The sequence below is a fragment of the Pseudochaenichthys georgianus genome, chromosome 4, assembly GCF_902827115.2.
Source record: "Pseudochaenichthys georgianus chromosome 4, fPseGeo1.2, whole genome shotgun sequence".
Lineage (NCBI taxonomy): Eukaryota > Metazoa > Chordata > Actinopteri > Perciformes > Channichthyidae > Pseudochaenichthys > Pseudochaenichthys georgianus.
Genome location: NC_047506.1, coordinates 1,557,698 through 1,582,406, shown reverse-complemented (window position 1 = coordinate 1,582,406; position 24,709 = coordinate 1,557,698). Strand labels below are relative to the sequence as shown.

Below are 24,709 nucleotides of genomic sequence, written 5' to 3'. Positions count from 1 at the left end.
TAAATCAACCAAGGGCCTGATTTGGCCCCCGGGCCTCGAGTTTGACACGTGTGCCCTAGAAGCTCCAGGTTGCTTATAATGACTGTCTGCGTATACTGCTTGGTGGTGCGGTGCACGTGAAATGTTCTGTAACGCACGAGTCGACACGTTCCATACTCTGATGGACACATTCATCCGTCGATTGAATGTTTCTCATAACCGTCATTATGCTGCTTTCAAATCCGTGTCGATACCAGGCACCTCTGTGGAAACATTGGTATAACTGCTTTTTTTAAATGTATATTTGAGTGTTGTGTGTCTTTTAATAATGGACCAAGAGTCTCTTCAAATAAAAGCTGATGATGATATAGAGACAATTCTCTTAACTTGCCTGTATATATTATATGAATGATTATATGAATTATTCAAGGTCAAGGTATTCCTTTATATTGTATGTTAACGTATATTAAGATGTAAAAAAAACAAAAGGGAGAAGGGGTCGGATTAAATAAGTGTAAACTTCTTCCGACCCCTTTTCGGACGTGTAATTAGCTAAAGTGTTGTTGTTTATTGTTATCAGACAATGATACTACAGATTATTCAATTATTATTTAAATATTTCGTTTAGTTATTGCATTCATTTGTATAGTACTGTATCATGTCTGTATCATCTTTTGTTTCATTTGTATTTTCTTTGGTTTTACACGCTCGAAAAAAATAAATAAACTAAACTAAACTAGATGATGATGATGATGATGATGATGATGATGATGATGAATACAAGCTAAATACTTTTAATCTATAATATATAAAGTGACTATAAATTAGACCTATGATACATTGAAGAGTACGCTTACAGAACAATACAACATTACCATACAAATACAAGACCAATACGGTCAAGGCAGTCAAAAAGTCAATAAGTACGTTATTGTTCATGTTTTTAAAATCCAATGACATTGTTTTCAGTCGAGGGATCTCTTGGGATGCTAACGTCCTTATCTTATCCAACGCTTTGCAACTGACCTGCCATTTCCGTTTGGAGATGAAGATTTTCAAAGTCCTTGTGTTGATTTCATCCGTATCTTCTCCTGCATGTTCGTCCTGTGAACACAGTTGGAAAGTATTATGTTCTTGTATTCCTAACTTCAGAACATTCAAAAAAAGTACTTCCTCTCACCTGGATCCATTCGTGGCTCAAGCACTCAAAGGCCGAGGGTCGCTTCCTACAACAGAGGAACATTTGGAGGGAAAAAGAAATGAGGAAGAAGAAAGAAATGTCCCTAATAAAGTCTAAATGTTGAAGGTCGAGTCAAGGCTTTGAGAACAAAGCGGAAAGGTTGGGAACAACTCAAACGGTTGCCAGGTTACACTAAACGTTTGACATATTCTCAATACTCCCGTCTTCCTCACTCTGGATCTGGCTGCAGCAGCGTGTGGAGAAAGCTCTGGGCCTCGGGGCTCCTGTGGGTCACGTCGGGGGCGTCCCAGTTCAGCGTCCCCTCCCCCACCCGCAGCAGGGTGGCCCGGTCCGTGTCGCCCACAAACGGGCAGCGACACACCAGACTGTCAGGACACAAAGGGATGAACAGTGAACAGACAGATATGGACAGCTTCTTATAGAACTGTATATTAACATTTTGAAGGTGAGGCATACCAGATATACGCTAGAACACCCACAGACCTAGAAGAGAGAATAAGAGGTTTACATCATATTGATAAAGTACTACACACAATAAGACCTAAAAGGGAGGAGGGAGGAACACAGAGTAAACTAAGCAATACAACAACAAAAAAGCATGACTTTACAAAACTTAAAAGTGCATAGGGAGTAGTAATAAATAGGTAGGCACAGTAGGTAGAGAGAGAGAGAGAGAGGTAGGTAGGTAGGTAGGTAGGGAGAGAGAGAGAGAGAGAGAGGTAGGTAGGTAGGTAGGTAGGTAGGAAGGTAGGTGGGTAGGTAGGTAGGTAGGTAGGTAGAGAGAGAGAGATAGAGAGAGAGAGAGAGAGAGGGTAGGACGAGATGGTAGTGGTCGGAGCGAGGTAGTGAGGGAGAGAGAGGGAGAGAGTGGATGAGAGGTAGTGGGGTAGTGGCGAGATATAGGTCGGTCGGTGTTCGTGGTCGGTAGGTGGTGACGTTAGGTTCGGTAGTCGGAGGAACTGCGAGCACCGCCCGCGCGAGGGGGCGCGCGCGTCGGTCGGCGGTCTCGGTCGGTCGGTCGGTCGCCGAGTGCTTCGGTCGGTACGTCCGGTCGTCATCGGTCTGTCGGTCTGTCGGTCGGTTCGGTCGGTCGTGCCGGTCGGTCTGATCCGAGGTCTCGCCGGCGGTCGGTCGGTCGGCGCGCCGGTGCGGTAGTGTCGGTACGTCGGTGGTCGGGGTACCGTAGGTCGGTAGGTGGCGGAAGGTAGGTATAGAAGATAGATAGACCAGATACTTTTCTTTATCTCGCCAAATTTGGGAAATGAATTTAGGTTACAGTAAGCAGTCAGTGTGGTTCAGCATACGTATCAAGTACATTAAAATAAAAATACCTAAAAAGTGAAATATTGAATTAACAATTAAAAACAAAATGAAAAACGAGAAACATGATATCAAATATAAACAATGTCAAATATTCAGGATAATTAAAATGTTCTAAAAAAAGTCAAAATACTGCAGTAGCAGGAATATAGGCTTTTACTACGGGAGCATAGACAGACTGTATATCCATAGGATGCCAATAATTCACTGATCTACAGAAAACTGCAAATGGTCATCAGGAAGGAGAAAGTCTCTAGTACCAACGAGTGATAGTGAAGTGTGATTTTAGAAGAGATTTAAAAGATGAAAATAATTTTGCAAGCCTCTAATTCTCCACAGTATTAGTTTCCAAATAGAGAAACATGTCATCGTGTCTTCACTGTGAGAGGGATACGTCTAGAGAGAACTTTAAACAATACAAATAGAAATGATCTGATTCATCATGTCTGGTTAGACGTTAGACTCACCAGATATCCGTGGCAACAGTGACCGGTTCCTGGTGAACGACCTCAGGGGCCACACACTCCGGAGTACCAAACAAACTGTACTGGTGCCGGGACGCGTCTATTTCCTGGCAGAAGCCGAAGTCACAGATTTTAATCTCATCTCTGGGCGGATACACCATCAGGATGTTCTCAGGCTGACGGAGGAGAGATGAGGAGTCAAGAAACGCAGAATGAATAAGGACACAGCTTACAGGTGGGAGAAGTACTCAGGTCTTGGACTTGAGTACAAGTAGAAGTACTCAGGTCTTGGACTTGAGTGAAAGTAGAAGTACTCAGGTCTTGGACTTGAGTACAAGTAGAAGTACTCAGGTCTTGGACTTGAGTACAAGTAGAAGTACTCAGGTCTTGGACTTGAGTACAAGTAGAAGTACTCAGGTCTTGGACTTGAGTAAAAGTAGAAATACTCAGATCATGTACTTGAGTAAAAGTAGAAGTACTCAGGTCTTGTACTTAAGTAAAAGTAGAAGTACTCAGATCTTGTACTTTAGTAAAAGTAGAAGTACTCAGATCTTGTACTTGAGTAAAAGTAGAAATACTCAGATCATGTACTTGAGTAAAAGTAGAAATACTCAGATCATGTACTTGAGTAAAAGTAGGAGTACCAGAGTGTAGGAATACTCTGTTAAAGTAAAAGTCCTGCATTCAAAATGTTCCTCAAGTGAAAGTAGAAAAGTATTCTCATCAAAATATAGTGAAAGACAGTAAAAGTAGTCGTTGTGCAGATTGGTCCATTTCAGAATAATATATATGATATGTTTTATAACGATTGATCATGAAAGTGTTCTCAAAGCTGGTGAAGGAGCAGCTAGTCTGAAGTACTTTGTAGACTGCAGGGTAGCTGGTGAAGGTGCAGCTAGTCTGAAGTACTTTGTAGACTGCAGGGTAGCTGGTGAAGGTGCAGCTAGTCTGAAGTACTTTGTAGACTGCAGGGTAGCTGGTGGATTTACTCCAGGTGGAACTAAAGTCTGATTCAACACTTGATTAGATTTCACATCATTCATCCACATCTGTGAAGTAACTAAAGGGATTAAATACATGTAGTGGAGTAAAAGTACAAAGTAGCATAATTGTAAATTCTCAAGTAAAGTACAAGTACCTCAACATTTTACTTAAGTACAGTACTTGAGTACTTAGTTACTTCCCAGCTCTGCTCACTAATGAACATTGGGACAGGAAGTCTCACTTTAATGTCCAGGTGCAGGATGTTCATGCTGTGAATGTGACCGACTCCTTCCAGGATTTGCTGGACGTAAGACTGAACCTGAAAGAAAGTGGAGAATATTAGTCCAGACACATAATAATAATATGATATATATTAACATGATATTAGCCAGGTCTTTGTGAATGAATGCGAGTTCTCACCTCTTTCTCTGAGACGGATCCTTTCAGTAACAGATGGTCCAGAAGTCCATGAGAACAGCAGCTAGAACACGTGTTAAAGAACTCTGAATACAAACCAAGTTCAACGCAATTAATCCCAATGTTACGTTTTATTGAGGTGAAGCGATGACGTGGCAAAATAACGTATGCAAAATCTGCAGTAAAATAAACAATAAACGGCTTAATTTAAAGGATAACAGAAAGTCTCAGCGGTCATAGTCTGTTGAGAACCAGTCTGACTTCTGATCAGCTGGTCAGGGTGCTTCTGACAGTGATGCTTGTTAACTGACCAATTCATGAAAGGTCCATGGACATTAACAACCAATTGGATTTCATGATCGCATTTATATGTACCGTACTTTTCGGACTGTAAACCGCGACTTTTTCCCCCATTTTCTTTGTACAGCTAACGGCCACTAGGGAACCTCCTAAATCTATGGATTTTACAGGTAAAATTAACCACCTTAACACTATGGGCTCTAGGACCGGTCCGCGCCCGCCACCTTTAAACTGGAGGCCGGAGAAGAGTGAGACATGTCGCGCGCCAAAGTAAAAGTGGAACCGAGAGACAGAACGAGAGCAAGACAGACGGACAATTTAGCTGCTGCGGCTTACATGCAGGTGCGCTTTATAGTCCGGAAAGTACGGTACCTGATTACGAAGCAGAAGACATACAAATGCCTCGCTGCTGGTTTGTTCTTCAAAATGGGATTATTTGAGTGTACAACTTTTTTTCGGGCTACCTTTGTCTGAAGCTAACGTGATCACTTTATCATGGATCTTTTATTAATGAATGCTGGTTTATATTGAATTAATGAGTAGTTAATGACCAAAAATCAAACGTATTACTACCATTGCTCTCTAGATTCTAGAAGTTTCTGCAGATTGTGGTGGTGATCCATTTGTTTTCTCTTTCAGCTGTGCAAATAAATATAACTCTGAACTCTTCAATCTAAATTTGGACAGTAATTCGTACAACAGCTCTTTCCCATTTTACACGTTTTTGTGTTTTAACAACATTAAAGCCGAATGCCAGCGCTGACACTCAGTAAGCCTGCAGACCCTGTATTGTAGCGTTAAAACATATATAGACTTTTTATTTTTGCATTTTGTATTTTATTATATATGTTGCATTGCTGGAGGAGCTCAGGTCAGAAGAATTGCATTGCCATTTCTCCACCGTAGCTTTGTGCATGTGACAATAAAACCTTTGAATCTTGAAAACAGGAAGGATACATCTCTGTGATGAGCACCAGAGTGCGTCGGGTGCAGAAGAAGTCGAGCAGGCAGGCGACTCGGGGGTGCGCCAGGCGGGACAGCAGGTCCCTCTCCTGGAAGCCTCTGGTCCGAGTGCTGCTCCTCACAGGGAGGAACTTAGCAGCGAACACTTCCCCCGTCCGTCTGTGGACGACACGCTTCACCACCCCGAAGGTTCCCCTGGAACACGGAGAAGGATCAAATCACAGTAGATCATACCAAGGCTGGCCGTGTGTACTAGGGATGTGCATCTCCATCACTGAGGCCTATGCGATGCGCATCTCGATACGTTGCCACGATACGATACATTAACGATACATTTGAAACACCAGGCGATGCGATACGATTCACCCCTGTTGCGATACAGTTCGATACGATTTGATTCAACATTATGCGATTCGGTGCGATACGATGCGATTCAACACTATGCAAAAATAATGATACTTCAATTTGGTACGACAGAGGATTTTTGTTTTATTCCTTATATGCAGCAAATCATACATTAACAAAAAAGTGCTTTACATATTTGGTACTGCACATCTCATCATGCCGTTTATTTGTTTACCTTTAAAAGCTCTCCAGAGTACCATGTGATAACACCTCACAGTTAAACAATGTAAGGATGCATTGCTCATGATTAACAATGTGCAAATAACAGGTACCACAGTTGCCCATACTGCTGCCAGCCTAATGTGCTTAACACTCATAGGCTAACTCACCAGTGGGTTCTATAACAATAAAGAATACAAATAACCTTTCACAAACAGGTATTTCATAACTGCTTACAGTGAGGAAGACATTTAAATTATTATTGGCCGTCACAGGCTGCTGTAAACTAAACACCACTCTCTCTGACCGAACACCTCACTGAGTGATTTAACTCAGTCTAACTTTCAGGTTTCTCTTTTCAGCCGCAGACCCCATGTCGCCTCTTTATGTGCGTCGCTAAGTTCCTCGTACTACGTGTGTACTTTAAAGCGGCTCGGCATCGTTAACAATTTGCGAGCGATTTTTCAAATTGACCGTCTGTAGTATATAGTGCCGCGCACATATACCATCAGGACGTTACTGATGGGGTGCGGCTGCGGAGTGATACTGTGTGTATGCAAGCCCGCATCTAGGACGGATCTATGTATCATGGCTGGAGACCTGTTAAGTAATAAAGATACCTCATACAAAGGTCTACGGATACCTGATTACTCTCCATGACCTGCGGTCAACTATATAGCATAAAGGACTATTACACCGTCTTTCTGGAACAATCCGAAGTGTTGCCAAACGTTTGATTTGTAGGTATTTTTCGGTGCGCTGTGTTTCTCTTTCTCCTCAACTTCCGTGTGTGTTGATAACTGAGACTCTGGCCTCCGTAGTGGCGAAGCAAATATCAAAGATCGTCTCTGCTGAGCGTTGACAAGATGAGGGGATTTTATATGAATGAATCGGTTTTTTACCGATGCAAAGACGCTACGCAATCGATGCATCGCGAGTTCAACCCAAACTGTAGCCGATGTGCACTCTTTCAACCGGTGCACTCGCATCTTGAACGTTTATGCCGGTGCACCGATGCGAATCGGTGAATCTTAACATCTCTAGTGTGTACGCTTTCACGGAAACACGGCTACATGACGACATCCCCTCTCCCCCCCCCCCCCTGGACTTTAAAGGTCTCCTATTATGCTATTTTTAGGCATCTATTATGGCTCTCAGATGTATACAAAATCTGGATCAGCTCCGTTGTTCCCCGTTTTTAGAGATTTGGGTACGGAGGAAAAGAGAGAGGGTTTTATTTTCTGACGCTGCGCGAGTTCCCGGACACACCGGGGACACACCGGGGACACATGGTTATGTATAACAAACATCAAAAAGTGCATTTTGCATGATTGGTCCTAGGGATGTCCCGATCACCTTTTTTTGCTCCCGATCCGATTCCGATCATTTGATTTTGACAATCTGCCGATACCGATTTTTCCCGATCCGATCTTTATGCAATGCATTAAGAGAAAAAAAAGGTAACAGATAACGGCTGGTCATCCAACGCGATGAATTCAGCTATCTTGGCTGTTATTGTGTTGGCCTTTTCTCTGTTCTGGAGCAGTTTCTCTTTCCTTTTAAAAGTCTCTGAAAGTGTCGGTTGTTTCAGTGCCGTTACCCGAGTGGCCGCTGTGTACTCGCCGTGTTGTTGTTGGTGTTTGTTTCTCAGGTAGCGTATTAGATTGGTCGTGTTGAACGTAGCTCTGTTCTTTTCACCACGCGGAACCTCTGCCTTGCAAACATTGCATCTGGCTGTTACACTGCCTTCGCTTTGAATTTTATAATACTTCCAAACTCCTGACATGTTCTCTGTCCCGACTCCCGAGTCACCAGCTGAACGTAGCCTCTCGTTAGCTTGCTGCTGCTATTAGACACTGCGCCCACTCTGTTGCTTTGAGAGGAATAAGCAACCAGGTCTGAAAACAAGCCCAAAGAAGCAACACATACATGATGTTGTGTAATTTTAAACCAAAACTAAGTCCTCAGGATGACTTTAAGACGTGAACATGGTCATTTTTGTAACATTAAATAAAAAAAATAAAAATCCCGATCCCCGATTTTTTGAAAATCATGTGATCGGCTCCGATCCCCGATCACGTGATCGGGACATCTCTAATAGGTCCCCTTTACACACTCAAATCCAGCACACTTTCTACGCTGCTACTGTATGCACATTTCTCAAAGTTATTGAAGTGACTGTTATTTTGTATGTATTGATTGTTGTGCTTTTATGTATGTCTTAATGTGTGCATATGTATACATGTGTCTGTTGATTGTGTATATATATATATATAGGTATATACATATTTTTTTATATATCTTTGTTATTGTATTCGGGATTGTGGGAAACGGTATTTCGATCTGTCTGTAAAGCTTAACACAAACTGAAAGATTGACTTTGACTTAGGGGCAGATTGGATTTGTTAATATTGAGTACGTTCACCTTCCAATTTCCTTGTGGACATCATAGACGGAGAATAACTTCCTCCTCTTCCCGAGCTCCGCCTCTCGCTCCTGACTCTCCAGAGGGCCTGCAGAGGAGATCAAACCTGAGAACAAAACAAGTCCAGCACCTGGAGCAACAACGATAATCCTTTTCATTCAAACGTTGTGTAAAGGGAATCAATCAATCAATCAATCCATCAATCAATCAATCCATCAATCAATCCATCAATCAATGTTTATTTATAGCCCAATATCACATGTTATATTTGTCTCAGTGGTCTTCACAGTGTGTACAGAATATCAGTATGACAATACGACACCCTCTGTCCTCAGACCCTCTGTCCTCAGACCCTCTGTCCTTAGACCCTCTGTCCTCAGACCCTCTGTCCTCAGACCCTCTGTCCTCAGACCCTCTGTCCTTAGACCCTCTGTCCTCAGACCCTCTGTCTTTAGACCCTCTGTCCTTACACCCTCTGTCCTCAGACCCTCTGTCCTTAGACCCTCACATCGTACAAGGAAACACTTCCAGAGAAAACCCACAGTTTAAAGGGAACATGGGAGAAACCTCAGGGAGAGCAGCAGAGGAGGGATCCCTCTCCCAGGACGGACAGACGTGCAATAGACACCGTGTGTAAATTGAAAAGATAATACATTTGCAACATAGGTCGTCCAAATGTTTGGAAATGCATGTGTGTATAATAGGAAGATGAATCCACGAGGATATCCATCCAGGCCCGATGATCCAGGACCACAGCCACGACTCGCGATCCAGGGCTCGCGATGCAGGACTCAGGACCTCCGGATCGCGGGAAGGGAAGCACACAGACTTGAATATGATGCATTCCGCTCACCTTCCTCCACGCTGAGCTCCGCCTGGCATGAAGCATGTCCGGATTCGTTGTAGGCGAAGCAGATGTAGGAGCCTCCGTCCTCGCCCTCAGGACACACGATGGTCACTGAGAAACGAGCTCCGTGCTGAACTATCTGCACATTGTCATCAGCTGCTAGCTCCTCTCCGTCCTGCAACACAAGAGGGAAGATTCAGTGAGAGATATAAGGTCTACGAGTACTGTTGTGTCCTCCTTAAATAACACAATGCCCTCCTGACCTATCACACATGATGTTTAACTGCTAAAAAACAAAGTTCAGTTGATCGTTATTGTCCAACTAGGGAACATTTGACTTTCAGCAGTTCACAATAAACCACACCAGAAGACGTATAACAATTCAACAATAAATGAAACATCTTTAAATAGATTTGTTTTGAGGAAATGGATAAAATAATGAATAAAACATCTTGTGCTACGGTGATAAGTGTTGGCAGAAGGTGCAAAGTAACATTTATTGTTTTAATAGGTGTGTCACTGTATGGCGTGTGGTGCAGTGGGTTGTGCGTCAGGTTACAGGTTCAAACCCCACTGCAGTCAGCATGTCGTTGTGTCCCTGAGACCCCAAAGTGCTCCAGTGGGGATTGTCCACAGTACTGAGTATGTAAGTCGCTTTAGATAAAAGCGTCTAACAAGTGACATGTGATGTAATCATGTAAATAAAATAATAAGATAGGTATTTCTTATCTGTGACATTTATGGTATGCATGTTTGCATGTATCCCAGGCTCATCACACTTAAAAAGCATGTATAAAAGTAACTTGCATTGAAGGAATATGATATTTTATCCATCCCTAAATCATCTCACAGCCAGGCATAAACCTTTAAGTCTGAAAAGCGAAGCCAATAATGAAGTGCCTTAAATCCCAGCAGGGGGCGACCCAATAGAAGTCAGGTTGTGTGGAAGTCAATGTGAGATGTCAGTATTCTTCTCTTGATTTATGAGCTCAGTAAACTTGAGAATTATGGTCTCAATCTCTAGTTTATGGTTTTCTTAATTAAAGCACATTTGTAAATATTGGCCGAATTTAGAATAAAAATAGAGCGTCATATTCCGGCTCTGGTTTAGGGCGGGGCTTCCTTGTGATTGACAGGTTGCTCCCACCAGTGTTGTGCATCCTACCTTGTACCACTGCACATTAGGGGAGGGTCTTCCTGTGATGATGGCAGTGAATGTAGCCGGTGTGCCGGGGTCTACACTCAGATCCTCAGCTGGGACCTGGATGGAGGGGGGGGCTGAACGGGAGAGCAGATCAGGTGATTAATCAAAGGGGATACAAGTCATAACATAATGTTAAAGTGGTGATAGACACTTGCTTTAAATGATCAGTGGAAAGTCAATGTAATAGAGGCGAAGTCCCTCCCCTTCCGGGGGGCTCCATGGCACCTTATTTCGGAAAAATTATGTATTGAAGTCGATGGAGAGAGAAAGATTATCTTTCGATCCCGTTTGAATTGTGCCACGAATTACACACATGATGTTTGTCAATTTAAAAGATCATTTTGCAAGTCAAAAAAATTAAAATGTGTCGTAAAACTGTGAAACCGCTCAATGAACTACATCTCCCGTCTCGCACCAACACCAAGACGGCCGTCACGTTGAAACATTTCACTTCTTTCTTTCAGAACGAGGCGGAAAGTATTAAAAGAGGTGAAAATCACTCCAAGTCTGGGCGTGTTGAGAGCTGCACACACACAAGGGGAGTTAGTCGGTTCCGTGAGAGCCAGCATGCGACACCGGGACTCTGGGATTTGTAGTCTTTCTAGTTGGGTATTTTTCGTAGTCTTATATTTCAACAGTTTTACGACAAACTGTGACTTTTTTGATGGAAATGATTTTTTAAGATCGACAAACATCATGTGTGTAACTCGTGGCACAATTCAAACGGGATCGAAAGATACGTTTTCTCTCTCCATTGACTCCGAAATAAGGTCCCATGGGTCGGAAGTAAAAGGGGCGGGACTTCGCCTCTCTATGGGTGTCGAATGTTGCAATTATTGAAAATAAAAGTCCTAGGAAACAAAGGAAAGAATCCAACAGCTGCAACAACAGTACACATACTTGAAAGCACTAAAGGGGGAAAGTAAGAACAGTTATGCATTTCTACTTTAAAGAGGGAGTAATACCATCTGTCATTTCCTGCATTTGCTCTGAGATGAAGATCTCCTCCTCTTCCTCCAGGTACAGAGGCGGCTGCTGCACCACCTGACCCACAGAGGCTGCGGGGGGGGCAGCCTCTTCAGAACATTCAGCTCTGGGGAGGAAGATGTGATAAAAGAACAATGCAAGTATGAATTATGGATAACCATTTTGATGTGTGCTCTTTTACAACCCAGTTCTTATTTAGTGTTGCTCGTCCAAAGTCCTGCATCGTGAGTCAGAATGAGTCCTTCTGCAATTCTTACCGACAGCGAATTGTTAGTTTTCGAACATGAACAAAAATGAGGTTTGGGATGATTTTTTCCCATCTCTGAAAAGTAACAAGAGTTGTTCGTGATTCCCCGGAAATTATATGATTTGGGAAACAAGTGTTCAGATATATTTTCAAGTCAAAAGGCCTAAGTCCAAACCAAAGTCACCAGAGGTGGGAAGTAACTACGTACATGTGTTCAAGTTCTGTACTTAAGTACAATTTTGAGGTACTTTGAGTATTTCCTGTTACTTTGTACTTCTACTCCACTACATGTATTTAATACCTTTAGTAACTTCACAGATCTGGATGAATGATGTGAAATATAATCAAGTGTTGAATCAGACTTTAGTTCCACCTGGAGTAAATCCACCAGCTACCCTGCAGTCTACAAAGTACTTCAGACTAGCTGCACCTTCACCAGCTTTGAGAACACTTTCATGATCAATCATTATAAAACACATCATATATATTATTCTGAAATGGACCAATCTGCACAACGACTACTTTTACTGTCTTTCACTATATTTAGATGAGAATACTTTTCTACTTTCACTTGAGGAACATTTTGAATGCAGTACTTTTACTGTAACAGAGTATTCCTACACTCTGGTACTTGTACTTTTACTCAAGTACAAGATCTGAGTACTTCTACTTTTACTCAAGTACAAGATCTGAGTACTTCTACTTTTACTCAAGTACAATACCTGAGTACTTCTACTTTTACTCAAGTATAATATCTGAGTACTTTTACTTTTACTCAAGTACAAGATCTGAGTACTTCTACTTTTACTCAAGTACAAGATCTGAGTACTTCTACTTTTACTCAAGTACAAGATCTGAGTACTTCTAATTTTACTCAAGTACAATACCTGAGTACTTCTACTTTTACTCAAGTATAATATCTGAGTACTTTTACTTTTACTCAAGTACAAGATCTGAGATACTTCTACTCAAGTACAAGACCTGAGTACTTCTACTTTTACTCAAGTACAAGACCTGAGTACTTCTACTTTTACTCAAGTACAAGATCTGAGTACTTCTACTTTTACTCAAGTACAAGATCTGAGTACTTCTACTTTTACTCAAGTACAAGACCTGAGTACTTCTACTTTTACTCAAGTACAAGATCTGAGTACTTCTACTTTTACTCAAGTACAAGATCTGAGTACTTCTACTTTTACTCAAGTACAAGATCTGAGTACTTCTACTTTTACTCAAGTACAAGATCTGAGTACTTCTACTTTTACTCAAGCACAAGATCTGAGTACTTCTACTTTTACTCAAGTACAAGACCTGAGTACTTCTACTTTTACTCAAGCACAATATCTGAGTACTTCTACTTTTACTCAAGTACAAGACCTGAGTACTTCTACTTTTACTCAAGTACAAGATCTGAGTACTTCTACTTTTACTCAAGTACAAGACCTGAGTACTTCTACTTTTACTCAAGTACAAGATCTGAGTACTTCTACTTTTACTCAAGTACAAGACCTGAGTACTTCTACTTTTACTCAAGTACAAGATCTGAGTACTTCTACTTTTACTCAAGCACAAGATCTGAGTACTTCTACTTTTACTCAAGTACAAGATCTGAGTACTTCTACTTTTACTCAAGTACAATACCTGAGTACTTCTACTTTTACTCAAGTACAAGATCTGAGTACTTCTACTTTTACTCAAGTACAAGATCTGAGTACTTCTACTTTTACTCAAGTACAAGATCTGAGTACTTCTACTTTTACTCAAGTACAAGATCTGAGTACTTCTACTTTGAGTCAAGTACAAGACCTGAGTACTTCTACTTTTACTCAAGTACAAGACCTGAGTACTTCTACTTTTACTCAAGTACAAGATCTGAGTACTTCTACTTTGAGTCAAGTACAAGACCTGAGTACTTCTACTTTTACTCAAGTACAAGACCTGAGTACTTCTACTTTTACTCAAGTACAAGACCTGAGTACTTCTACTTTTACTCAAGCACAAGATCTGAGTACTTCTACTTTTACTCAAGTACAAGATCTGAGTACTTCTACTTTTACTCAAGTACAAGACCTGAGTACTTCTACTTTTACTCAAGTACAAGATCTGAGTACTTCTACTTTTACTCAAGTACAAGACCTGAGTACTTCTACTTTTACTCAAGTACAAGATCTGAGTACTTCTACTTTTACTCAAGCACAAGATCTGATTACTTCTACTTTTACTCAAGTACAAGATCTGAGTACTTCTACTTTTACTCAAGTACAAGATCTGAGTACTTCTACTTTTACTCAAGTCCAAGATCTGAGTACTTCTACTTTTACTCAAGTACAAGATCTGAGTACTTCTACTTTTACTCAAGTACAAGACCTGAGTACTTCTACTTTTACTCAAGTACAAGATCTGAGTACTTCTACTTTTACTCAAGCACAAGATCTGATTACTTCTACTTTTACTCAAGTACAAGATCTGAGTACTTCTACTTTTACTCAAGTACAAGATCTGAGTACTTCTACTTTTACTCAAGTCCAAGATCTGAGTACTTCTACTTTTACTCAAGTACAAGATCTGAGTACTTCTACTTTTACTCAAGTACAAGATCTGAGTACTTCTACTTTTACTCAAGTACAAGATCTGAGTACTTCTACTTTTACTCAAGTACAAGATCTGAGTACTTCTACTTTTACTCAAGTACAAGATCTGAGTTCTTCTACTTTTACTCAAGTACAAGATCTGAGTACTTCTACTTTCACTCAAGCACAAGATCTGAGTATTTCTACTTTCACTCAAGTACAAGATCTGAGTACTTCTACTATTACTCAAGTACAAGATCTGAGTACTTCTACTTTCACTCAAGCACAAGATCTGAGTATTTCTACTTTCACTCAAGTACAAGATCTGAGTACTTCTACTTTTACTCAAGTACAAGATCTGAGTACTTCTACTTTCACTCAAGCACAAGATCTGAGTATTTCTACTTTCACTCAAGTACAAGATCTGAGTACTTTTACTCAAGTACAAGATCTGAGTACTTCTACTTTTACTCAAGTACAAGATCTGTGTACTTCTTCTACTGGTGTAAAAATCCAAAAGTGATTTGAAATATTTTTTTGATTTGGCCAAGTCTAAAGTCATCAAAACTGTGAAGTCTGAAGTCCAAGTCATGTGACTAAAGTCAACACTCTTTTTCTATAAAACAATTCTATTTCTAAAGATGGGAATAATTCCTCCCTAACTTTTCAATAACCCGACCACAGACAGAAAGTTCCAGGCTGAGGCTGAAGCTCGTTTAATGTACAGGTTAATACCATAATACTAGAGGCACTAACGTACTGTTCGGGGTGTTCGGGGGGGAAGAGCATCTTAGCGATGGAGGTGGGGCTGAAATCAGTCTGCAGCCATTTCTTCACAAAGGCAGCGGACCAACCCTCTGAGTCTGCGTCTACAGAAACAAAACTTCTACTCAGAAAGAATTTAAGGGTAAGACACTTATTTAAATATATTTTGAGGTATTACTATGCAGCGAAAAGTGGAGACAAGTACATTACCTTCCACACCTGGAACGTTATTAATGCATTTCTTACCTTAACGTGAGGGCTTACCCCCACTAACCCAACACATCAACAGGAAGTGAGCGTAACCCACTTCCTCCCAGCACATGACCATCTGGTGTTGAAGGAGTGAGGAGTTAGCTGGGCATGCGTTGGCAGGAGGAGAAAGGGAAATGCTGAGAGGTTATTTGTTATCGTGACAATGATGACTTACATGGAGCGGTCCATGTGAGGAACTTCCTGCTTCAGGAATAGTCGAGAGGGGAGATGGAAAAACATGGAGGTTATGGACAATGGCAGGGAAAACATGGCGAACCCGAAAATATGTATATATGCAAGTGAAACAACATCATTATTCTGAATAAGGCTGACTTCTCACATGCTGTTTTGTTCTACTTTCTATGACAGTGGTAAATTAATAGACACCAGTACAAATAAAAAATACCTACATATAGTAAAGTAAAAGTGGTACTTATGTGTTTTTATTTGATTTCATTATGACTGTCGACGTCAACGTTAATGTGACTTTTGGTTTAATAGATACAAAATTGTCTAGTCTGTCTAATTTTGTGCAAACTATACATAATACATATACATGACACATACAGTATGCAAGTGAAACCACATCATTATTCTGAATAAGTCTGACTTCTCACGTACTGTTTTGTTCTACTTTCTATAGTTACAATGGTAAATTAATAGCTACTAGTTCAAATGACTAATACCTACATATAGTACAGTAAAAGTGGTACTTATTTTTATTTCATTATGGCTGTCGACGTCATGGTTAATCTGACTTTTGATGTAATGGATGAAAAAATGTCTCATTAATTTACTATGCTACGTTACTACTCTCTCTCCTCTCAATAAGTGATCTGGGGCGTCACTCCCCAGCTTAACCAATCACTTCGCTCTATTCTCTCAAGCCTATCATAGCGCTCCGCTTACCCTTTTAAATTTGCTCTCCCCCCTCTGACAGCGGTCATTTCAGGTGAGTCAACGCAACCCGCCTCCATCCCTGTTCACCTCCTGTCCCTCCGAATCCAGGCTCAAGCTAAGCCCCTCCCCTTCAGACCGACCCCAACTATCCATTCACCACCAAAAGCTAAGCCCCTCCCCTTCAGACCGACCCCAACTATCCATTCACCACCACCAGGGTCAAGCTAAGCCCCTCCCCTTCAGACTGACCCCAACTATCCATTCACCACCACCAGGGTCAAGCTAAGCCCCTCCCCTTCAGACCGACCCAACTATCCATTCACCACCACCAGGGTCATGCTAAGCCCCTCCCCTTCAGACCGACCCCAACTATCCATTCACCACCTTAAGCTAAGCCCCTCCCCTTCAGACCGACCCAACTATCAATTCACCACCACCAGGGTCAAGCTAAGCCCCTCCCCTTCAGACCGACCCAACTATCCATTCACCACCACCAGGGTCAAGCCAAGCCCCTCCCCTTCAGACCGACCCAACTATCCATTCACCACCACCAGGGTCATGCTAAGCCCCTCCCCTTCAGACCGACCCCAACTATCCATTCACCACCTCAAGCTAAGCCCCTCCCCTTCAGACCGACCCCAACTATCCAATCACCACCAAAAGCTAAGCCCCTCCCCTTCAGACCGACCCCAACTATCCATTCACCACCTCAAGCTAAGCCCCTCCCCTTCAGACCGACCGCAACTATCCATTCACCACCACCAGGGTCAAGCTAAGCCCCTCCCCTTCAGACCGACCCCAACTATCCATTCACCACCAAAAGCTAAGCCCCTCCCCTTCAGACCGACCCAACTATCCATTCACCACCACCAGGGTCAAGCTAAGCCCCTCCCCTTCAGACCGACCCAACTATCCATTCACCACCACCAGGGTCAAGCTAAGCCCCTCCCCTTCAGACCGACCCAACTATCCATTCACCACCACCAGGGTCAAGCTAAGCCCCTCCCCTTCAGGCCGACCCCAACTATCCATTCACCACCTCAAGCTAAGCCCCTCCCCTTCAGACCGACCCCAACTATCCATTCACCACCACCAGGGTCAAGCTAAGCCACTCCCCTTCAGACCGACCCAACTATCCTTTCACCACCACCAGGGTCAAGCTAAGCCCCTCCCCTTCAGACCGACCCAAACTATCCATTCACCACCTCAAGCTAAGCCCCTCCCCTTCAGACCGACCCCAACTATCCATTCACCACCTCAAGCTAAGCCCCTCCCCTTCAGACCGACCCCAACTATCCATTCACCACCAAAAGCTAAGCCCCTCCCCTTCAGACCGACCCCAACTATCCATTCACCACCACCAGGGTCAAGCTAAGCCCCTCCCCTTCAGACCGACCCCAACTATCCAATCACCACCAAAAGCTAAGCCCCTCCCCTTCAGACCGACCCCAACTATCCATTCACCACCTCAAGCTAAGCCCCTCCCCTTCAGACCGACCCCAACTATCCATTCACCACCACCAGGGTCAAGCTAAGCCCCTCCCCTTCAGACCGACCCCAACTATCCATTCACCACCAAAAGCTAAGCCCCTCCCCTTCAGACCGACCCAACTATCCATTCACCACCACCAGGGTCAAGCTAAGCCCCTCCCCTTCAGACCGACCCAACTATCCATTCACCACCACCAGGGTCAAGCTAAGCCCCTCCCCTTCAGACCGACCCCAACTATCCATTCACCACCACCAGGGTCAAGCTAAGCCCCTCCCCTTCAGACCGACCCAACTATCCATTCACCACCACCAGTGTCTAGACCCCGGGGGGTTTCATCGGATCGGAGTTTTCCCCTCCCGAATGATACTCCCGCACAACGGGGCCTAATCGCCAAAACACCATTACATTCATTTGTGTATTCCTGGCAATAAATATGTATTCTTACATCAAAACCGTCTCTCCTGATTGAAATAACGTTGGCAGGGATGGAAAATCCAATGGTACAAGAAATCTGGTTCTAGACCCATATTTTTATGCATATTATATATATATATATAGTTGTATGCATATTATATATATATATATATATATATATATAGTTGTATGCATATTATATATATATATATATATATATATATATGTTGCATTGATTGTTGCTTGAAATATGACTAATGTAACTTTAGTCATACCTATAAAGCAAGTCCATTTGAATCTGCATCCCTCAGCCCAACCCAGGCCCTCTGTGGAGTGGAAACGTGATGAAAAACACAAAACACATTCCATACATTATATGTATTGATGTCTTTTTATGGGGGAGGATGCTGGGAAAATACAGTATGGTTTCTATATTGGATGGAAGACACTTGATCCCGCAGGGTTATGGCAATAGAAGGCTGTTAGAAAAATGTATTGCATCTTTATATTATTTATTCGTCTTAAGTCATTTACTTTTGGTGAGTTAACTAAAGCTTAGTCTATGTAACCCTGGCTATGGACTGATTCATTTTTAGAATAGGTTGTTTAGGTTATCGAAATTGATAAAAAGAGAGAAACTGTTAGGGAATAACTTGCTTATATAATATTCGTCTTCTCCTCACTGTCTTCTTTCTCACGGCATGGCTCTACGGCCTTGGGTATTGCTGCTATCTCTCTTAAGGGGGAGGAGCTTGGGCGCATTGTTGCTGCCAGTCTGTGACCGAGCACAAGCCGCCATGAGGTGGTTTACTGTTCAGGGACGAAGGCTCCCTGGCGCCCATTCTTCCCTACGGACGAGAGCTCTCGTTAGATTCAGGCTCCATAATGTTTAGTCTCACTGATAAAGAATGTTGATTATTACAACAGTTCGAGCTGCAGAAGAGTTCTTGGCAACTCGCGACGCACCGCCTGTCTCGTCAATTCTCCGGCCGTTACTCCAAATAAACCGTCAGTGTTTGCCATCAGAGCTCCAGCTCTCCTCGTGCCTCTCTGAGTCCTGACTCCAATTGCTTCACAATTATAGTCAATACGTTTTATTTTCATATGACTGGTTCAGAATCACTTTGATGAACTTTCCAAGTGAATTTCACACAGAAGCAGAAATTAACTCACCACTATTTAAACACACGTATAAAGAGAGCGTTGTAATATAGAAATGATAAAAAGGTTTAAATACACATATCCTCATGTATTGAGATATAAAACAGGGTCTAGAAATACGATGATAGCTTAAAGTTAAAATACAGCATAACAAAACATGCTATGGAGAAGGTATACACGTTAAGAAGGTACGGCTAGATTGTAAAGCCGTTTGCAGATGAACCCATTGTGTAAGGTGCATTCTATAACACATAGGTTTCAGCAAGCTCTCCGATTGGTCAATAGGCGTGTTTGATTCCACGATCAAACAACGATCAAATAGAACGGGCCTAATCACAAAGTATCCAGTGGCCTACACACGCCACTAGCCTACCGAAACTACTTCCATGAGCCTACATCGTGTGGTTTCCATAGCGATGTTTAGCGACACAGTTACACTGTCTCTCGTTGGAAATCGGCCAGAGAAATCATGTCCGTTGGCGGACATAAAAACGAGTCATCGCTTCGCAGCTACTGGGCTCCATCTCGAGACAACAGAAAGATGTGGAGCAACGCGCTTTTTGCCGGTCCGGGACACGCCATGAAACGGCCACTGGAGGAAAGCTCTTCCTATAACGTAGTCCTACCCGTGAACACCACGGCACCACCTGCAAACATGTCTGGCATGGAGTTCATGGAGAGCTGTTTCAAGAATTGCACTTTTAATGGCAGCATGAACATCCACCTTCATTCTGAACCCAACATGTTTCAGCGCCATGGACAGCCTGATTTGATTTGTTCCGCTGATCCCACACAGTGTTACTCAGATATTTAAATAGCCTAATTCAAGAATTGTTTTCAATAAATTGTTTTCAATAAATTGGTTAATAATATATTATTTACTATAATTAGGCTATATCAATAACTGTAAGCGGGGTAGCAGGAGTGTTCGATTGATCAGCTATCGTTACCATGGGAACTACTTTCTAGGAACTACTTTCTGACGGAGATTAACTCAAGCAGAAAGCGTAGGTTTGGGAGCAAATTAGCCCACATTATGAAATTATTTTACGATAATAATTTATTTATTTGTTGATTACAATAATAGTTTGTGTAATAGAATCGCAATCATACACTTGAGGCCGTTCTTGAACGTCATTATTGGTACTCCAGTACAGGCGTATGGACCTCGGCACAAGCGCCTCGATCCTGCAGCAGTACTGTCGTACCAATAATGACGCTCAAGAACGGCCTCTCGTGTATGATTGCTTAATTGTAAGAGAATTACATTACAGGCTGGCTTTTAAATCAAGTATTTTAGACCATAACATGATATAGAAATAAGACAGTCCATGCTATTTTCTATAGTTGTAGAATCATCTATTCCATCATTCCCAGGGATCAAGGGACACTTGGTATGGTAGTTTGAAGTATGATGTAATTGTGTGTGAAATGAAAAAAGGGGAAAATGAGTAAAATCTCAAAATGTTCTGGATCAGATGGATAAGTGGTTGAAAGTGGAATTTGTGTTTTGTTTGGGAGGTAAAAAGACGTGGTGACGGGATCAGAAGGGGAGAGATCAAGTGAACAATGGCATGTGCTTCTTTCCCATGATGCATCCTGAGTGCAGGATATTTACCTGCAGCGTGTCGCTCTGTCCTACCTGTAGGAGGTAAGTCCTGCGGCCGGTCGTCCTCAATGTCGGTCGGCGGGACGTAAACTGGGCAGAGACCGGCTTTACACTTCACACAGCCGAACTCGTTACTCAGCTGAAACACACATCACAATGAAAGGATAAAAAGCACAAATATACAAAGGAGGAAATAAGTATTTGATCCCCTGCAGTACACGTCTTAGTACTTGGTGGAGAAACCCTTGTTGGACACAGAGGTCAGACGCTTCTTGCAGTTGGTCTCCATGGGTGTCTCTCAATGTCGAGTACGCTTGCTTGGTAGCACATGTCTTCCACACGTTTTCCACCACAGATTTGGGGAAATTGGTCCGTGCGCAAAGCATTGTGGGGATTTTCAGACCGCGGAGTCTACACATGTGCAGCCTGGAAATGTCTCGCTACGAAGCACGCCGGGCTCGGTAGAATTCCAAGTATGCTGGACATTGGAACAGTCCTTCGGGCGGCACTCGATGACGTAGCATGCTTGAAATAGTGGCTCTGGAGCAGCTTTACTCGACATTGAGAAACACCCCAGGTGTGTGCACATCCCAGGAAGGATTGTGGTCCACTCCTCGCTGAAGATCCTCTCCAAATCCTGAAGGTCTTGAGGCTGATGCTTCTGGAAGCTTCAGCTCTCTCCACAGATGTTCTATGGGATTAAGGTCTGGAGACTGGCTCGGCCCCTCCATCACCTAAATGTGCTTCTTCTTTAGCCACTCCTTTGTTGCCTTGGCCGTATGTTTAGGTTTATTGTCCTGCTGGAAGACCCCTCCATGATATTCTTACTCTCACTGTTAATATAGACTTACCATTACAACATCTGCAGGGGATCAAATACTTATTTCCTCCACTGTATGTAAAATATGCACATTGTACTAAAATGTGTAACAAAAAATATGCAAAAATGTGAGGGTTAGGGTTCTGAGGCCTAAGATATTCAAAAAATATATATTTGAAAACATTAAAAATATATATTTATTTTTCTTAATATTTAAAATATATATTTTTTAATATTTTTCATTAGTTTTACCAAAATAACTTGATTTAATTGTATTTAAAAATAACATTTCCAAAGAAATCAATCTTTAATATCTGCCTATTCAGTTTCTGTTGGACTGTGAAGGGTTAAATGAAAGAAGCTCATCTACGGCCCGTCCACACAGCGGCGTGCGTTGAAAGCTTCACCATTCACTTTGAATGGGGCGACGTCACTTTTCGCCGAACTGCATTGTGGGAAGCGACGCGGAGCTTTGCTGGCGTGGCTCGCTGCAAAAGTTAGGCAATGTTCAACTTTTGAAGCCTCGGCAGAAGCGTCAGCCAATCGGATCATATGCCAGTACAAGCTCTAGCCAATCAAACCGCTGCTTGTGTGTCAGGGGCGGGAGATTCATGTGATTGGTTGTTGGTTGAGATTCAGACACGTCCGCCGGCAAGCTTCAACGCACGTGTAGACGGGCCGTTACTGTGAAGACGCGAGCCGATTGGTGGTCCTGCTGTAAATTCACAGAGGGCCCGCTATAGTAACTCAACGAGAGAGTGATGTCAACTGACAGTACAATTGACCAATCATATCTTCCCTCTAAATGGGCGGGCTTTGGGTGGGTCAGAGGTCGTAGGTATAAAAGTCACCGCTCGCCACTGATTGTAATATATACATGTTTACATAATTAACATATGAAGATAGGTGGCTATTGTGCAGATGCCTTTACATTTAGAATCTTTTGATTATATGGATATGTTTTTTACCTCACACTCGTACTGTCCGATATCTGCCTCCGTTGCCGTGGTGACCGTCAGAGACAAGATGCCGCTCCGAGCATCGTTCAGGATCAAGTATTTCTGCTGATCGCTCAGCTCTCTGCCATCTTTCATCCACCTGCAAAAAAAAAACCTGGATCAAAATCTGGTTTGCTGCAAGATGAAGAAATGTGCCTTGGTTCTTTTGTGCACAAGAAATATAAATACAGAAAATAAGAAATATGTGTCTAAAGAGAGCGAGGCGAAATGTATTGATGTTTTTTTCCACACACAATAATCTATATATTACGTGGTAACTACTGGAGGTCAATGTTGTCATACCGTATCCGTGGTATAGGAGCAGTCCGGGTGGAGCAGGTGAACTGAACGTCTTCTCCTTCGATCAGACAGGCGCTCTCCAGCCGACACACAAACCTGGGTGGAGCTGCAGAGAAGAAGAAGAAACACATTTCCTATTTCCCCCCAGTCCTGACAGATTCCATCGTTTTGTGAATGGGATTTCACAGATCGAAGTGGGACTGGAACTTGAAGGTCCGTTTGAACTTGTTTGTTCTCCTCCCCCCCAGACTCACCCCTCACCACCACCTTGGCCAGAGTCCCTGCGCTGCCCATGGAGCTGGAGGCGTAGCAGGCGTACTGCCCCGAGTCCTCCGAGGAGAGGCTGTCCAGGACCAGCGTGCAGCCGCCAGAGCGCTCAGAGGAGATGATGTGACGGGGGTCGTCCTCCAGAGGGAGGCCGTCTGAGGGGGGGGGCATCAGAGAGTTACTGTCAAACCATCAGAGGTGGGAAGTAGTGGAGTACAAATACCTCGTTACTGTACTCAAGTACATTTTTCTGGTATCAGTACTTTATTCCACTACTTATTTTTCTGACCACGTTTTACTTTGACTTCTTACATTTTGAACTCAAATACCTGTACTTTCTACTTCTCACATTTTGAACACAAATACCTGTACTTTCTACTTCTTACATGTTGAACTCAAATACCTGTACTTTCTACTTCTTACATGTTGAACTCAAATACCTGTACTTTCTACTTCTTACATGTTGAACTCAAATACCTGTACTTTCTACTTCTCACATTTTGAACACAAATACCTGTACTTTCTACTTCTTACATGTTGAACTCAAATACCTGTACTTTCTACTTCTTACATGTTGAACTCAAATACCTGTACTTTCTACTTCTTACATGTTGAACTCAAATACCTGTACTTTCTACTTCTCACATGTTGAACCCAAATACCTGTACTTTCTACTTCTTACATGTTGAACACAAATACCTGTACTTTCTACTTCTCACATGTTGAACCCAAATACCTGTACTTTCTACTTCTTACATGTTGAACACAAATACCTGTACTTTCTACTTCTAACATGTTGAACCCAAATACCTGTACTTTCTACTTCTTACATGTTGAACTCAAATACCTGTACTTTCTACTTCTTACATGTTGAACTCAAATACCTGTACTTTCTACTTCTAACATGTTGAACCCAAATACCTGTACTTTCTACTTCTTACATGTTGAACTCAAATACCTGTACTTTCTACTTCTCACATGTTGAACTCAAATACCTGTACTTTCTACTTCTTACATGTTGAACACAAATACCTGTACTTTCTACTTCTCACATGTTGAACTCAAATACCTGTACTTTCTACTTCTTACATGTTGAACTCAAATACCTGTACTTTCTACTTCTCACATGTTGAACTCAAATACCTGTACTTTCTACTTCTTACATGTTGAACACAAATACCTGTACTTTCTACTTCTCACATGTTGAACTCAAATACCTGTACTTTCTACTTCTTACATGTTGAACCCAAATACCTGAA

General features: G+C 42.4%; 1 protein-coding gene across 1 annotated transcript in view; it reads right to left on the bottom strand.

Moving 5' to 3' along the window:
- The window catches only part of obscna (obscurin, cytoskeletal calmodulin and titin-interacting RhoGEF a), a 120,306-nt gene that overhangs the window by 15,177 nt on the left and 80,420 nt on the right, over positions 1-24,709 (bottom strand). Inside the window, 17 exon segments of the mRNA XM_071202968.1 lie at positions 1,006-1,083; positions 1,160-1,205; positions 1,393-1,545; positions 1,637-1,663; positions 2,968-3,140; positions 4,190-4,267; positions 4,369-4,429; positions 5,623-5,823; positions 8,618-8,705; positions 9,471-9,639; positions 10,630-10,742; positions 11,634-11,761; positions 15,233-15,341; positions 21,099-21,204; positions 22,854-22,983; positions 23,187-23,289; positions 23,438-23,605. Coding sequence (XP_071059069.1) covers positions 1,006-1,083; positions 1,160-1,205; positions 1,393-1,545; positions 1,637-1,663; positions 2,968-3,140; positions 4,190-4,267; positions 4,369-4,429; positions 5,623-5,823; positions 8,618-8,705; positions 9,471-9,639; positions 10,630-10,742; positions 11,634-11,761; positions 15,233-15,341; positions 21,099-21,204; positions 22,854-22,983; positions 23,187-23,289; positions 23,438-23,605 — 1,931 coding nt within the window.